The 17,799-nt window shown below is 34.9% G+C and overlaps 1 protein-coding gene across 1 annotated transcript; it reads left to right on the top strand.

Annotated features, from left to right (window-relative positions):
• The first annotated feature begins 2,305 nt into the window (after window positions 1-2,305).
• On the top strand, window positions 2,306-10,702 carry LOC107289827 (regulator of G protein signaling 1). Its single transcript, XM_015818640.2, has 4 exons — window positions 2,306-2,432; window positions 6,358-6,419; window positions 7,183-7,346; window positions 8,294-10,702. The coding sequence occupies exons 1-4, from the start codon at window positions 2,311-2,313 to the stop codon at window positions 8,477-8,479; spliced, it is 534 nt and encodes a 177-aa protein (XP_015674126.2). The 5' UTR covers window positions 2,306-2,310; the 3' UTR covers window positions 8,480-10,702.
• The last annotated feature ends 7,097 nt before the right edge of the window (window positions 10,703-17,799 follow it).

Below are 17,799 nucleotides of genomic sequence, written 5' to 3'. Positions count from 1 at the left end.
ATATTGATAAATAGGAAAAGTCTTTTTTTTCATTAGTATCAATGAAGAACTGATTATTCTGATCCACTTGTAGTTTGTGCTATGATTCTTAGCACAGCAAAGGTGGGATAGGGTGTAACAAATGGACCAGAAGAACAAAGCGCCTGAAGGCAGGACAAGAAGCAACCGATGGAAACTAATCAAGAAGAGAAGCAACCTAGAACTAAGGAGAAACTTCCTGACAGTTAGAACAATTAACCAGTGGAACAACCTGCCTCCAGAAGTGGTGACTGTTCCAACACTGGAAGTTTTAAAGAAGAGACTGGACAGCCATTTGTCCGACATGATATAGGGTTTCCTGCCTGAGCAGGGTGTTGAACTAGATGACCTCCAAGGTCTTTTCCAACTTTATTATTATTATTATTATTATTATTATTATTATTATTATTATTATTATTATTATTATTATTATTATTATTATTATTATTATTACTACTACTACTACTACTACTACTACTACTACTATTATTATTATTATTAACAGAGTATAACTGATTAATTCTCATCTCTTTCTTGCCTATCCTGGAATGTTTTTGAAATATAGATGAGTGTTTCCAATAAAGGAGAAAATTTGTAGCTCAGGGTTAAAGGGCACTGATGATGTTACCTAGTTTGGATAATAAAATGTCTGTAAGAAAACAACCAAGCTCAGAGACCACCGAGGACTCTGACCTCAAATAAGTGTTTGAACCTTTGGGGTAAATTTTGGGTAAAACAAAATTTTGATAGCTAGATTAGGATGTAGACTATTTCAGGACAACAGTGGATGGGCAGGAAAGCCACAAATATGAATTGAGTTCTGTAAAAACACTCACCCCTTACTCCTTAATATTTATGCATTTTTTACCATTTGTTGCTGTCAAAATTGCAACTTAAGACCCAGGCACAATTTGTCTCAATTAAGAGTTTTATTCATTGCAAAGAAGCCTACTACATCCCATACCCACAAATGGACAGAAGAAATGTTCTGACTTCTCTAAATATTTATTCCACCCACTTGAAGACTTTTTCCTACCTCTCTTCTCTTCGCCAACTAAAGTAGTAATCTAAACACCCACAAGGTGAAGAAAAAAAAAACTCCAACCCTCTCTGTTTCTTAAAAAAGAAAGATAAAGGACATGGCCATGTTACGTAGTTGTCTTGGCAACAGTATGGAAGTGGTTTTTGGTCAATTTGATGTGGAATTGTTTTTGACTTCCAAATCTAGTCAAGAATCTAGAGACTTCCCACTGATATAAGCCCAACCTTAGCATTTTGGGAGAGCCCCCCTCTGAGAGAGATGGGCAGATGGTTCAAAGATGTGAAAAATAAATAAATAAAACTGTTGAGATCAACTAAGGTCAGCTAAGTGCTGCTTATGCCTATATTGTGCAAGACATTGTCTAAACCAAATTCCAGAGTATTCCAGTTATTTACTGGATAAGGAAAAGTACTGTATATTTCCCGTTAGTGGGCTTTTCTCCTGAACATTTTGAAAAAAAAGTTTTGTTCAGTGGCAATTGCGATAAAGAGGACCCAGGCCTAATGCTGGTATTAACCCATAGCTAACTATTAAGTCTGATGAAACTATAGTTAAATAAATTTAGTTTATCAATAATATTTAGTTAGCTATTAAATTTTATGCTGCCCCTCTCGCCCATATCCCCCCTTATTAGGTGTACTGTTGATGTGGAAAGTGAAGGCAAAAGTGGTCCAAGTTGAGGTAGGACCACTCAAGGCTGTGACTCCTTAGCTGGGAGAGTGACTCTATAGATCCCGGGAGCAACATCAAAGCTCTCTGTCCAGAAGGATGCTCAGCTAGGCACAGTTAATGTTTTGCACAGAACCCTCAAACTCCCAGATCTCTGATGCAGAACCCAAGATTGAGGAAGACACATATCCCCCTAAGAGTGAGAAAGGATTTTTTTTAATTATTAACCCAGCTTTTTATTTATATGTGAATTAATATTTATCAATAGCATTTTATATATGTTTGTTTGACTGTATGACAGTTTTGATCTTTGACTGTAAATAAGTAAAGAATTCCTGTAAGAAAGATTCTTTTTTTTAAATGTTTTCGCTTTTGAGACCTGTCCTAGCTGGTTCAACCTCAACCAATCATTTTATTTCATTATTTTTTTTAAAAAAAAGTCCCAAAGTCTACTTATGTCATCAGTCAGTTAAAAAAAAAGGAAGTGTCTCTTCTTGTGGGAAAGACGCTTGTTTCTTACAAGGCAGGTGATATGAGTCAGTATATAAAGCCCTCAGCTCTGCAAGAGGTTAGACCTTTAGATGCAATCTAAAGAGAGAAAACTAAAAATGCCTTGGCTGTTTATGTGGCACACCGCTTCAACTGAAATAAAGACGTGTGAGCTGGCAGACAGCAAAGATCACCGAAAAAAGACAAAGGCTTTGTAAGTATATCTTCTCTTTTGAAATTTATTTTAGGCAAAAAACATACTTAGAAAAAGTTTCTTCTGCTCAGGTTACATTATTGGGTATTGGACCCCCGATTTGGTAAAAGCATGATCGCCAACTGTTTTGCAGGCCTCCAGTTTATTCCAAGGCAGGAATCCAAATTATGAATCAAAAATCCAAAGAACATCAGCTTTGGGTTGCAAATTCCAGATGATGAATCGATAGCAAGGAATTTGGATTTCTGCTCAGTAACCCAAATAAAACTGATAATCACCAGTTGTGTTAAATCAACTTAAAGTTAGTAATTGACAAAATGTATCTTAGTTCAAGCCTTAATGGGAGATAGATAGAACAGAATGAAGGAATTACATTTGAATAAATGTCATACTGGTTAAAACCTATACAGAAAACTTTGTTATAAGCAGTTTGATATTTGTTTAAAAAAACATGAACATTTTCATTTTTTTAAAAAGAACACACCTGCATTTTTAGACAGTATGAATTTTTTAAAAAAGGGATCAAACTTTCAGTGTTCTAATGAACGAGTACTTTTCTCTTTATGTCTGTCTATGTGTGTGTATATGTGCATGCATCAGAGCAGCCTGTTTAGCTTAAAAACGCAGTGGTTCCCCTAGGCTTTTTTGTGGTCTTAGCAGCAGCAGCACAGCAAAATGCCAGTTAACAGTATTACCCAGTATTTTTTTTGTGTGTGAAAGAAAAGTCTTTGATTCTTAGATGGAAATTATTCTTCTACCACCCACCTTCTTAGTATTTTCTCATATACGGGTACCTAAGGAAGGAACATGAAACATTTCAGAAGAGTTATGATGAACTTAAAAAACACTTAAAACTTTGCACATGCGTCATCTTCAAGGGGATGAAACAGAAGCAAAAAGGACTTAGACATTCAACAATTTCTTAAACCCCACAGACTCTTCTAGATCTCTTTTTTATATCTCTGCTTTTGGATTAGTGAATGTCAAGTGATAGAGTAGTCCTATAGTAAACTATTTCAACATCTTTCCATCAACGCACAGTGAATGGAGACGATTGTTAAGCTATTCATTGAAACTCTGAGGAGACCTCCTGTTTCTGCCTGACCCTGTATGGTTATAGAGCAGAATGAATGTGTTCTGCATCTGTCAGGATGGAAGAAAGTCATAACACCTGCCCTCTGGAATTCCCCACCGCCTAAGAGATCTAAATGGTTCCCACCTGTAGATTCCAACCTGGTTATTTCCCAGGTTTTGGTTTGTGTAGCTCCCCTATAGATTTTTCTGTGTTAGCCAGATTTCTTTCTTTCTTTCTTTCTTTCTTTCTTTCTTTCTTTCTTTCTTTCTTTCTTTCTTTCTTTCTCTCTCTTTCTTTCTTTTCTCTCTCTCTTCCTTCCTTCCTTTTCTTACTTCTTTCTTTTCTTTCTTTCTTTTCTTTCTTTCTTTTTTGGATGTACATTGTTCTTTTTATTCTTACAATCTTTAATGCCACCCAAAGATTTTTACAGAATTGGGCACCATTTTAAATGTAAAAAAATAATTTAATAATTAATTTAATATTAAATTTCAATGTAATCCAATTTAATAAATGTCAATTTAATAAATAATAGATTTAAAATAATAATAACAAAGTAGTAATAGATTTAATAAATAGATTTAATAAATAAGCTGATTAGAAATTACAACCATGAGTCATAAAAATTCATTTCTCTTCTTCCTCTATTCCCCTTCTGATTTGATCCCATTTATAGATCTAAGGAGAGAAGGCTAGTAGAATAAGTTTAGTCAAGGTGGAGGTGGCTTGGAATCCTCAGACATAGGGATCCTTGACAAGGCCTTCAGCCTTTAAAAAAAAATTGCCATGATATACTGAAAGGTTAAGGTGTGCCCATGTACCTAGACATGTACCTAGGACAGAAAGCAATGAGGATGGACTGGAAGGTAGAATTGGGTTGTAGGTCAGTCCTCCAGACAACCTCAATGTGTACAGATTAAGGCAATCAGATGATAGCAAAGAAGTACATGCATTAAAAAAAACTATCTCTTCTGCTGACTAGTGGCCAACAGCACTCTGTTAGGTCAAATCTGACAGTGTTGGTAGTGATGCCACCTGCTGATTGAGCTTCATCTTTAGAGAATGCTCTGAGCCATGGCTGTCTTCTTCTATAATTGAAGCTAATAGCTGCAAGCTTTGGACATCAAAAGAGTTCTTTTCAGCCTTTGGAACTTCTACTTCATGAAGTATGTTAAAATATATCTCATGAAGGATCAAATGCCAAAGTCTAGAACAGCATGGAATACAAAAGCTGATTTTAGAGCATAAGCTGTAAAATACCATCTACTCACTGTAAAAACACTTTTAAACCTGCTCTATATTAACTTTGAAAGAGGTCTCTTTGAAATTAGTATTATTTATTAATGAATAAATATGCAAATGACTTGCTTGCAGTTTTCATAAATTAAATGACTATTGTTTGTTAAATTCAAATCCACAATTATAAATTTACTCAACAAATTAAAATGTTTAGTATTGTGTCTTTATAGATGTAAATTGCTATATAAGAAATCTAATTAATTTAGTTCTTCCAAAGTCATATCAAACTTATTTCTGTGGAAATAAGCTAAGGGGGAAAATCAGTGGAAATACTTTATTTGGGTTCTGAGCAAATTGGCCTGAACAGAAATGAAGCTCAAATAATTAATTAATCAATTTGAATATAGAATTTGGTTCTCCAGATGTTTATTTGGAGTTTGAAAGCCCTCCTAGCCATCTTATTGTAAGAAACTAGCACAGAACAAAAATATTCTGACATTGATACTAGTTACTGTCTTTTGCACAGAATGGTTAATTCATGAAGGTCTATAATTTAAATGTTTCCTTCAGTTGCTTATATTACTACTTTCTTGGATTTTGTTGATATATTTCTGTAAAGCACTACTAGATTTATTCACAGTAAATGATTAAATATATTCTCTAATTTGTTTTAGGGTGTTGAAGCAAAAAATTATTTTATGGGTCTTGTGCCGCCCATTGAATCAGCTGACATGAAATACTCTAGTATTAATATAAGCTTCTGTTTGGGATTATCTCAGTTAATGATTTCAGTAGGTTGTCAACAATTGTAACATAGTTACAATTATCAAATTATGGCATCAAATCTCTATCCAGCTATAGCATTTGCAGGACAAAATGGAGGCTGGCAATAAATTAGCTTATTATAAGATTCAGTTCAAAGAATTTTCAAGTTGAACTAGAGAAGGATCTTTAAATTGCTTTCAAAAACCAGTTGTGAAGTGTAAAGCAATAGCACTTAGCCAATAGCGATAGCACTTAGACTTATATACCACTTCACAGTGCTTTTCAGCCCTCTTTAAGCAGTTTACAGGGTCAGCACATTGCCCCCAACAATCTGGCTTCTCATTTTATTGACCTTGGAAGGATGGAAGGCTTAGTCAATCTTGAGCCCATCAGGATCGAATTCCAGACTGTGGGCAGAGTTAGCCTGTAATACTGCATTCTAACCACTTCACTACCAGGGCTCTGTATATAAATACAGGGGAGTCTGAGGTTGATTATCTTTCCTGCCTCCAGTATTGCGGCCTTCACTTTTTGTTTAATTTCATCCAAGGAAAAGACTCAGTCAGGGAAATGTTATCAATGTCCCTTTTATATATAAAAGATGTTGCTGTTTCTTTTGTTTTTAAGTATACATTATCTGAGAGAATACTCTGTCAAAGAGAAAGATGGGATAGAAGACAGTTAAATAAATAAGAAGCATTAAAATATTTAGTAAATATAAACCTTTAAAAATATTTCTCTGCCCACCCCCCGCTCCCTTTACTGCACAGACATCAAACATATACACCATTGTCTCATCTTTTTTCATTTTTTTCAAACAGTTTGTATTTTTTTTTTATGTCATTTCAGGTTTTCTGCAGAAGAGGTTATCCAGTGGTCCCAGTCCCTAGAAAAGCTTTTGGCAACCCAATGTAAGCATTTCTTTCTAACTACTTGGAGTATATAATCTTGAAAGAAACTTGGAAAAATGCAGGTATCACTTTCTTAAAATATGCCTTGACTGAGAAGCATGTTCCAGAGCACTGGTGTCGTCCTTCAGATATTTAAAAAAAACTAATTCTATTTATTCAATAAAATATTTTAAGCCCATTTAATGACTTTTCATATGTACATATGGGCACATAATGTATGACCGAACAATATTCTCTGACACTAACGGAGACTATAGTTATGTATATATGCATTTTGATACAAAAAATTTGTCCCAGTACTCATTGTTTGTTTGGTACTCAATGCACAAGCTAGAAATTATCAGCTTGTAGCTTTCTAGTACTTTTCTATCTAGAAAACAGCTATTTCCTGTACCATTTCTGTAAAATATTGGTAGGATGTTCATTTTTTCCTTCCTTCAACCTACTTATAATCAATGATTGAATTAACTGAGAAATTGCTCACAAGTTGATCACTTGACTTTTTTTTTGGATAACTCACTAATAATTCCAGTCACAAAATATCACATTTGCATAAAGTTGGATGAGAAAGAAGTTCAAAAATAGTTCTGGAAGACTGCAGTAGTCAAAATCCACAAAACATTCTGGAGATCTTTTTCCCTTTCTATTTCCTAATATACCTATACTACAAGTTTCCAGCAATGTTGTATATCTTCAAATTCAGTGTCCTCCACCTGATTTAATATAATGGTTGAAATCATGTTGATGTTTCTATTCACTGTAGGTGGTCAAGAAGTATTCAGAGAATTTTTGAAATCAGAATTCAGTGATGAAAATATTGAGTTTTGGCTGGCATGTGAAGACTATAAGAAAACACAGGCTGGTCGTTTACAAGGCAAAGCAGAAAAGATTTATCAAGAGTTTGTCAAGTCAGATGCCAGAAAACAAGTAAGCTCTAAATCAATTAATAATTGACTTGAATAATTGGACTGGAACATTCATATTCTAAGAGAATAATTTTCATATGGTAGAATTATTATAAGATTGATTTTATATCACTTCAGTGTTTCTTCCTTTTATCTTGAAATAAAAGACAGTATGCCCCTTATGAGGATGAGATCCCACACTCACGAACAAACTGTTTATGTTAAGGATGAAATCCCACAATCATTATTTAATTTGCTATTTATGGAATAAACCCTCAGTTACATGCAAACATCTTTTCTTACTGAAAGAGGCTACTTGCAAATTGTCTGAAGTGAATCAGTTATATGAATATTGAATTATGAGGGACTATACTGCTATTTGCATTACTATTAAGGATATTATGAAACAGGTTTCTAAACTGTACTCAGCTTTATATACTTTCAAGAAGAAACATACCCAGCAGTATACCATACACTATGGGCTAAAGAACCATAAATCATCCTTATTTTTCATGTCTCCATCTCATAGTCTTAAATGTATACCTTTACAGCAGTGTTTCTCAACCTTGGCAACTTTACGATATGTGAACTTCAACTCCCAGAATTCTCCAGCTAGTGTTGCTAGCTGGAGAATTTTGGGAGTTGAAGTCCACACATCATAAAGTTGCCAAGGTTGAGAAACACTGCTTTACAGGCTATTCCAGTCCCTCCAACATTTTTTTTAAGATGCCAAAGTTCCAGGGCTACATAGCATACCCATACCAATTTTATTTATAAAATTTATATGCCACCATCTCACAATATCAGTGTTCTGAGAAATATGAACTCTGTTTTGGGATTTATCTCATTTCTCAATAACTACTTAAACGTACAATGTAGCAACAATTCAAATCACATTGAGTTTGTATTTGAACATTATTATATCAATGGGATAGTTTTTATAAAGAAGTTTCATTTTGATCTCCCTAGGTCAACCTTGACTTTCACATAAGAAAATCTGTAGCCAAGAAGATTCAAGATCCCACACCTTCAAGTTTTGATGAGGCTCAGAGACTTGTGTATGTATTGATGGAGAGAGACTCTTATCCAAGATTCCTTAAATCTCAACATTACCATAACTTTCTAAACAAGGTTCAAAGCAACCATCTCAAGTGACAACTGAGGATCAGCTCTGAAGCTTCGAGAGTTGCTGTGCTTCAATATACTAAGTGGGACTGTTGGAACTAAGATGGCAAGGAAATGATAGAACTCTTAAAACAAGAGATAGTCTGCAAACTAGCAAGACGAAGTGTCTGGAACATCCCTTTATAAGGAGAAAGAAGACAGAATAAAAGAAAGAGAGGCAATGCTGTCTTGATACTGATCAGCTAAGGTTCACTCTACACACACACACACACACACACATCTAATATTCTTTCACATCACACTTATCAAATGTTGTGAACAAAAAAGTTTTGAGTTTAATCGCACAGCTATCAAGACAAATTTTAGGAAGTTTACATTCTGTGCATTATTTCTTTCTTAAGCATTTTATTTTGTAGAGCTAGATGTATGACCTTGAAAGGTATTGCTTTGAGGTATAAGGAGTATAATGAGTGCAAAGTTGTGCTTTCATTTTATGCTCCATGGTTTAGGGAAATTGATGCAAATCATACTTGCATAGATTCAAGAGATAAACATGTATATATGAACAATGCCAAAGTTGATCTAGGCTTTACAAATAAGTTTTGAATTTAGCACAGATCATTAACAGATATTGCATTATTTATTCATGATAAATTTTAGGAAGTAGGATATTCTTCAAGACAATTTGTCATGGTCACCATGGCATATAATCAGTCCAAACCTTCTGTGAAAGAATTTGGAAAACAATCTGGTATTCACAACAACCTTGACTAATTATATTTGGCAGTCAGTCAAAGGTCTCTCTCCATCGCACCCACCCTCCATCCCTGGGATTACAAAACCATGGAGTTTTTCCAAGCATAGCAGGCTGTAATATCTATCTAGTCAGCTGGGGCAATTTCTTGGGATGCTGTGTTAAATCTAACTCATACTGACAATATGTGGTCATCCCTAGAGGCACAAAAGCCTATGGCTAAAAAAGTAAGTGGCCCCTTATGCATTGCTTCAAATGAAAAAAAAAAAAGCTCATTATCCCAAAAGAGGACAGGAAAGGGTACTGATTTTATATGCTATAATTCAATAAAATATTTCTCTGCTAGTGACAAACGTGCTTGCACAATCTGGTGTGTGGATTGTTGGTGATGATGATAAGCTATTTCAAGTCTCCTGCTCTTCCTTCTATGGGTACTTTCTCTTTCAAGAGAGGATACTTTCAAAGTTAGATCTGGCCTCTGTAAAATCAGACACATGGCCTCATTCCCAACTAACTCCCTGCAAAGCTGAACTGTGATTTATTGGTTTGTTCTTTTATTAGCTGGACCCTGAATTCAAACAATACTGGACTGATATATTTCCAGTCAGTCTTACTGTTTTTTATTGTTGTTGTTTTGCAACTGATTAAGAGGCAAATAGTGGAAGTATATCCCATCAGAATATTGTCACTCCTTTAGTTCAAATTTATTGAAACTCATTAAAACTATGGGGAATGGAGGAAAGTATATTCAAAATAGACTTGTCCAGATACCACTCTGCTTGCAGGCGAGATGACAGGTGGTTGGCCACCCCACAAATAAGCTGAACTGATCTTTCAACAGCTTTGGATCCTACAACTAGTGAATTTAAGGAAAGTTCATGGGATGAAAGTAAATAAACTCTAGATGCACAGAAACATACATAATCACACACACTTGCTCACAGATTGTCATATTGCTATGAATAATGTGTTTGTGGTTGAAGGTTTTGGAGTAAAGTTCACATGATTTGGGGACTTTCTTCCCCAATTGTCTACATTCATCTTTCCACATTGTTCTGAAGAGCCTCCTTACGTTTCATAAGGGATTCAAAAAGAAAGTTGCTACAAAGAGGAGAAAGAGGCAGAACACCTTTATGTCTATGGGCTGGAACAAACTGCCTTAATTTAGCTCATATCCAATTCATTATGTTTAGAGATGTTAACCCTTGCTCTTAAAATAAGTATTATTTCCCCCAGTATATCTCATTAAATATATACCGTATGTATTCGGATATCCATGGTTTATAAATACTGAGTGTATTATTTGCTTCTGTAAATATTGATAGACTGGTTCTTGATTTTCTGGAAATATAAGCTAATATTTAAATAAGTATGTATCATCTATGTGTAAGTGATATTAATATTTTGTCATTGCAAATTGTAAGCTATAACTAATGACCACCGAATTAAAATATATTGTATTAAAATATATATTGTAATCATTTGTGCTTCAGTAACTATTCTTTCTTTGTTATTAACAACTTTGAAAAAGATATCAAGCACAATATTAAACTTGATTGATAGCAATGAATTATTCAGGTATGTTTAGCAACTGGAAATAATTTGTAATGACCGATCTCTTGAATCTACAGAGCTATTTTCTTTTCCAGCATATCAAGTAATGTCATGCTTACTCAGCTTTATTAACTTAACTATAAGAAAGGCTGAACCATAAAAAAAAACCAGTCTAAACTCATAAATAAGGTTAATAGCTGCCATTCATTTCCAAAAACACTGCTTTGGTTGTCTGGACTCCTTTCAGTCAGTGTCTTGCCTCAATTTTAGAACTGAAATTCAAGAATGCAAATATGTAAAATAGTTTTCAATCAAGTGTGCTTCCCCCCCCCCCCCGCTTAGACCAGTAATCTAGAAGGGGGATTAAAGACAAGGTTTGATTGCTATGGTATTGTCAATTATATCTTGCCTTTTATCAAGAACTACCTAAAACTGAAGACTGATCTGATAATTTGAAGTGAAGTGTCATCAGTATGCTGTTGATGTATTGGTCTTTTCATCACATTCATCTGGAAGTATGTAAGCACTGAACTGGTGCATTGAATTGGTAATATATTGATTGATTAACCTGAAATTCCATGTTCTTAATAAATTATCACCACATAACTTGAAGAAGTTCCTAATCTTGGCCCTATAATTCTAGTTCCACAGAGCACTACACTATCTGATACTGATTCCCGCCTCACAGAGATAGTTTGGACATATTTATTCCTGGAGTGATAGTATCCTGTCTGTATTGGATATGGAGCTGGTCTTTCAAGTTAGTAGCTATAGTGAACACAAAATAAAGTTATCTAACCACTGACTAGAATAAGGTAGGACATATATTTCCAATTTTAAAACAGGTAATCTGGATTTCTTTTCCAGTATGATTTAAGATGTCTGCCTTAAACTTCTAAACCTTAAACAGTGTGGAAACTACAGAGCTGTGTATTCTCATGTGATTGTCTCCAGATAATCATTTTCCTTAGAAGTCCTTCTTCAACTTTATCTTTGGAAATGATAATGTTAGTACAGTAAGTTATTGAGTTGTGATTCCCTCACTTAGGAAAACTATCTTCTGAAATTCAGTTACCACTGGCCCTGCTTTTGTTATTCATTTATTCTATATTACCTCTGAAAGATCAAGGCAAAAATGTGATGGCCTTTCTTTAATTTATTCCTAACCCTATGCTGTGGCAATGTACTATGATACAGAGAGAGAGACTACTCTAAGCCAGTCAATGAGGTCCAATGAGATCAGTGGCTGAGGAAACATGAATGTGTGTCTCTTTGGTCCTAAATCAAAACCTAAACCACTACAGTACACAACAGTATACCACACAACATTGATAATTTTGCTATGAGACAAAGTCCTTTCAATTTCTTCATTTTGGATTGAGATTTCTCTTTTTTAAATCTTAAGACTATTAAAGTGTTTTGCTTTCACCCTAATACTAGGATTAACCCAGAACATTTTGCTACCTGAAATAGAACAGCGGATAATGTCTAGCACACCTACCCTCCCCCAAAAAAATCAAGACATACCTTACCACCCTTAGCACACAAACTAGAATATCTCCCCAAAATGTCTGAATAAAAAAATTGAGAAAAATATTACTAGAATTGATTTTTTTTCATGACATACAAACTCTGCTTAATGATAAGGCCAGCCATATATTTGATTGTTTATGTTGTTCCATTACAGTCATAGATCAGCATAAGAATACAAACGAAAGTTAAAAAAAACCTAAAAGATTATTTCTCTCTGTGTGTGTGCTTGTTTAAAAAACAAAACTCTAAAGGAAAACCTAAAAAGAGGGATTAAAATTCATAAAAATAACAGAAAACTCAAATAACAAATCAAATACTCATTAAGGCTAGTTTGAAGCATGACTCATCATTCGATTTTAATCACTGCTACAGAAACTGGCAAGGTATGTTGTAGCAGGATTAGTGTCTGCAAGCAGCAGGGATGTATAGTCCTGTGCACTCCAAATATTTATAGAGTATTGAGGCTAGTATGAATGTTTGTGTAGTAGAGGCACTGAAGGAGCACATGCTCTGTTGTTTTTCTATGTCCAGTCACAAGGACTTTGCCTCTTCCAGTAGGGAATTTTCCTGTACTGACCTTCAAGGACAGCTGAAATGAGGGCATGCCATCATGTCAGTGTAAAGGCCCTCTGGTGGCATTTGTGTTGTTTTCACTGGCCTACAAGAAGCAGCTTGCCTTTAACTTGACAAGATGTGTTACAGTGCTGAGATGAAGTGTTTCTCATTCCTGAGCTAAAGAGATGGCATATTTTCTTTGACGAAGTACTCTGCAGGGATTTCAGTGGAGGGAAGGGTCAAAATGGCAGTCATAATTCCATGATTGAAGTTCTGCCCTTTGTACATTCCACATCACTGTACATACAAAAGGGATAAGGCTTCCAACACAAGCACCACCTCACCTTTTCTCACATACTCCCTACCTTCTGCAGATGCCACTGGTCCTCTGCATCACCTTGAAGCTTCAACTCTGAAACAAGACAGAGGGAAATAATATGGCCACATGCTTTGTTTTCCTTTATTTCTGCAAGCAAGAGTTATCCTGCTCTGGAAAGTATTTTGGAAGGCGCGCTTGCAACATTAAAGGAAAGCGCTTCTTCAAAGATTTGTACAGCCCTATTTAAAAAATGGAAAGATTCTAGGACTTTTTGAAATTAGTGAATGTTTTCCCAATTCTTAAAAATTTAATAGAAAGCAAATGTGAAGGATTTCTTTAAAAATTAAAAATTGCTTGGTAGCCAACTTCCCCAGAATCCAAAATCTAAGGTTATTGAGAGCCTGACAGCGCACTATATTACTGAGGTTAAGCAGCATTTAAAAGTTATGAAGACATTTGATGTGTGCAAGAAAAGCAGAACAAAATCTTTTGAGCTGATGAATTGTAGGGCTGGACTGAGCTGCATAATCAAATCTACATTTCATTGTGTTGACTTGTTAAAAAACTCTAGACACATTGTGGAGGTTATTTATCAAGAAGGTCGGTAACTGGCAAAGCTAAATCATGAGGCCAGACTTTTTCTGCCTGGGTAGAATTTTTCATGGAAAAAACAAAGCATAATTCACAATGGCAATATTGCCTTACAAGAGCAATTTACATTTTGCTTGCATCTTTTCCACTTGAAATTCTAGAGCCTCTGCCAAAGAAGACCACAGTGCCTGTTGATAGCTGATGTCAAACTCTCAAAACAATACCTGTGTTTTGGAATCACTAAGTGATACCAAATAGAATTGCAAGGAGCATAGTTCTGAGCCTTAAACATTTATGATGGACATAAATAAAAAGAAAACTGTTGTTGATTGCATCTTTGCAATCTTGCTAGCTCCCAGATTAAAAAAAACAACAACTGTTTTTCACTTTTCCACTTTTAGGGCAGACTCTTTCAATTCTTCCCTACTCCAGATCTATAATTGTTTCATTTCTGTTTAAAGATATCAGCACAACTAATATGTGAACCACTTTAACAAGGATGAAGCCATAAGGCAACATGAAACCATTGTCCTATGCTTAAAAGTCTTTACAAGTGATATTCTCAGATCTGCAATAATTTATCCCCTTGTCTAGGCTTTCAGCTTTGGTAGAGCAAATCAATTTATCAGAGGAGAATGGATGGCCATTCATATATGATGGTAATGCCATGCACGCTTCAGTTCTGTCTATACTCCACTGGTGTATGCCCACTAATAGACTAGTTCAGTAGGAATTCAACCTGCATAGGAAATTGAAGGTTATCTAACTATATCATAAAGCTTCTGTTGAGAGAAAAACCAGAAGACACCTTTGGCAAGTCGTAGAAAGACAAGGCAAGAGAAAGCAAAGGCTGAGGTGGGGAATATGGCACTAAACTAGAATATAGGGGGAAATGGTAACATAGTGGAAACCTAAGATAAGAGAAAAAGAAGAATCAAAGTCCTGGATGCAAATGCCAGGGGAAACCTTAACATCATTGCTGTTTTGTTTTTTTTTACAATGATCACAGACTGCTAAGGATTCAGGAGATATTTTAGTAAACAACCCCCTGAAGCTACCATTGAGAAGAACCTCCTCCTTGCAGGTTCATAGGGAAAGTCATTAAAAAGAAAACAAAGAATAAGGCTCTGGGTTAATGTCCTGGGTAATGGGTTGGTTTTAAAAAGGAAATCATTCTGTTATTAATGTTTTATATAATCCTGTCCCCTTCAGTTCAATGATTTTTTTTAAGAAGACCTTGTAAGAATCTTGTTCAGAATTTTTAGTCTGAGAAAAAAAACTTGGACAATAGAGACATCTGAATGTCTCATTTCTACCATACTTGTAATATTATATGGGGAAAACTTTGTGAAACAGAAGGAAAAGTCACTAGATAATGGTCAGATACGGGGCAGTTGAGCCTGCCAAAGGAATGAGGGCATGGCAAACCTCTCAGAAGGGACCCTCCCTAATTTCTTGGACTGTAAAGGCAAATGAAGGGCGATTTATTTTCACACTTGCAAGATTCTGTTAATATTACTTTTCAATAATGTAAGAACTAGTACCTCTTCTTTGACTACCTTGCAAGGCTAACAATACCTCAGCCATATGGAGTGGAAGCTACTTACTATTTCTTTTTTCCTTTTCTTTCTGTTCTTTATCTTTAACTTTTTTGTTCATCTTATTTCTGTATTGATTTGTGTTAGTTTTTATGTTCTATTTAAAACTTTTAATAAAAAATATATTAAAAAGATAATGTTGAAAGAAAAATCTTCAGGGGCCAGTCCAAGCTGAGAATAAACAAAATGGAGACTGCTTAGGAAAGAAGGTTCAATTTAGTTACCAGAAACTTCAGTGACAGCAGCATGTTTCTGGGTTGGCTGACAAAATGGAGCTGGGAGTGGGTGGGTTTTTATACTTTTTAGGGGTTTTGTGTTTGGATTTGTTCCTGTTTGAGGTTATTCCTGTTCCAGTGCAATGAACTTTGACCTGAGGTTCATGTACCCTTTTGGTATTCTAATGGCAGTGGGTTAATCCTATTATGTCCAAAAGGTCATGTCTTTAGATTTTGGGTAGGGGATGTAGATTTTAGGGGTCTTTATCTTTCTAATCCCATCAGCTCCAAGCTTTCTGGCCCCAGTTTTCCTGAATAGGATTATCAAATCTGCATTTCTAAAAGCTGGTTTCTGCTGAGTTTCTGCTTGGGGGAGACTGGGATGTTTCTGCCTAAGATTTTCTATTATTCCTTTGAGGAAATATACTATTCTGCCTTTTTTAATATCACCCAAAATATTTCCTTCTTGGGGGGGGGAGGGGAATTGCTGACTTCCTACAATAGCTAAGTAGCTAGAGATAGGAGAAAAAGACTGAGATAAAGAGATTGATAGAAAGAAAATGAAAGAGGCTTGGGAGGGAAGTAATAAGTATCTTACTTCCCACAATTTCTTTCCTTGATCCCATCAGAGCTCCCCTATGCTTGCAATTAAATGAAACAATTACCTAGTTTGCACCCCAGACATACATTCCAAGCACTATATTACACACTAGCTTATATTTCTTTCATTTATATGAATTGCTCATTGCTCTTAAAGTTTTAGAAACTCTCAATTAAAAATCTGGAAGCTATCACGGTTTCATTACAAATTTTTACCTAATCACAAAAAGGAGGCCATTCCAGATCAGATCTGGCTTCACAATAGGTGAAGTTATATACTGTATGAACTTGGTTGGGGCGGGAAAAAACTAAAATGAAGAAAAACTTACAGACTTATTTCCATTCATTTGAACTTGCTTTGTCAAATACCTTTCTGAGTTATGATGGCAAGAGCTAAGGCAAATTTATCTATGAAAGCCTACTTGCAGAAATATTCCAGTTTCTTTAGCAACATTGCTTAAACTGTTAAGGAATAAACAGCAGATCCAAAACTTAAGATATCTCTCCATTAGCCTGCCATGAGTATGGCATTATATATTTGTTGTTATACCCATAAATGAACATTGGTGATACCATGATTTCCAATGTTATGCACATAAATGTATTTAATGAAATAAAGCAGTAGAAACCAACCAATGAATGTTGTCCAAAAGCCAATGTTGTCAAAATGCCCACAATACATGGCAAATTTTATTGGTTTTCCAATTTTACATTAAGTATTTGGAAAGCAACATGGTGACTGGGTAATCAGTGGTTCAATAACAAAGTCTTTGGTACATATCTCAGGTTACATCATCAGAAATTCCTTCTCTATTTCCCTTAACATTTGCTATATCACATTTAGGCTAGTAGATTTCTAATTATAACAAACCTAGTTAAAGCATTTATCAATATATATTTTTGCTTATACATATCCATGTCCTGTTTTGAGTTTTACCTAATTTTTAATTACAATATTCCAATTTAATCTTTAATATCCATAGTGTTTGAGTTTCAGGTAATCCAAATTTCCTTTATTTCACTACATAAAAGTTATCATATCTAGAATATATATATTACTTACTTAAATATATTCTTATCTTATTTCATAAACATTTTCTATTTCTCCTCCTAATACATCATCACTTACTAATAGAGTGTCCTTTATTGTCTCAAGTCCATCATCTATATTATCTGGGCTAAACAATAGTTCGAAGCTAATTCCTAATTGTTAGTTTTCATTTCCCTTATAAGTCTAAATCCTAAATATTAAGCCAGTTAATCCCTTATTTTTTATCATTTAACAACAATATTTGGATCCAATAATCATATTTCCCTTCATCTAAAAATTCCCTTTAGCCCATTAGTTGAGACTTTAGGATCCTCTATCATAAATCAAAAGATCCCATTTTTTAAAAAAATCTAACTTTGGCTTTCTTTTTGTGCCAACCAGGCTTCCATACCAATGCCTTTAAATCATCAGATAAATCTCCCTTCATTCTTGTACATATTACTTGAACCAAGGGAGACCATCTAGTTATCAGTTTTCCAGAAAGGCTGGCCCATTCATAGTCGTTAGATTGTTGTCCTGGTGGCTCCTTCAATTCGGTTTGGATTTCTTGTTCCTCAGGTTTCTTCTGATTCAGGTAGAG

This window comes from Protobothrops mucrosquamatus, unplaced genomic scaffold (assembly GCF_001527695.2).
Source record: "Protobothrops mucrosquamatus isolate PMUCROS unplaced genomic scaffold, P.Mucros_1.0 scaffold774, whole genome shotgun sequence".
NCBI lineage: Eukaryota > Metazoa > Chordata > Lepidosauria > Squamata > Viperidae > Protobothrops > Protobothrops mucrosquamatus.
This window is presented reverse-complemented; position numbering and strand designations above follow the sequence as displayed.

Bases quoted from the DNA above. Each gene is read 5' to 3' on its own strand.
- LOC107289827 (XM_015818640.2), top strand. From the start codon at position 2,311: ATGCAATCTAAAGAGAGAAAACTAAAAATGCCTTGGCTGTTTATGTGG. The intron at 6,420-7,182 runs GTAAGCATTTCT...TATTCACTGTAG, and splicing joins AAAGCTTTTGGCAACCCAAT to GTGGTCAAGAAGTATTCAGA. The intron at 7,347-8,293 runs GTAAGCTCTAAA...TGATCTCCCTAG, and splicing joins AGTCAGATGCCAGAAAACAA to GTCAACCTTGACTTTCACAT.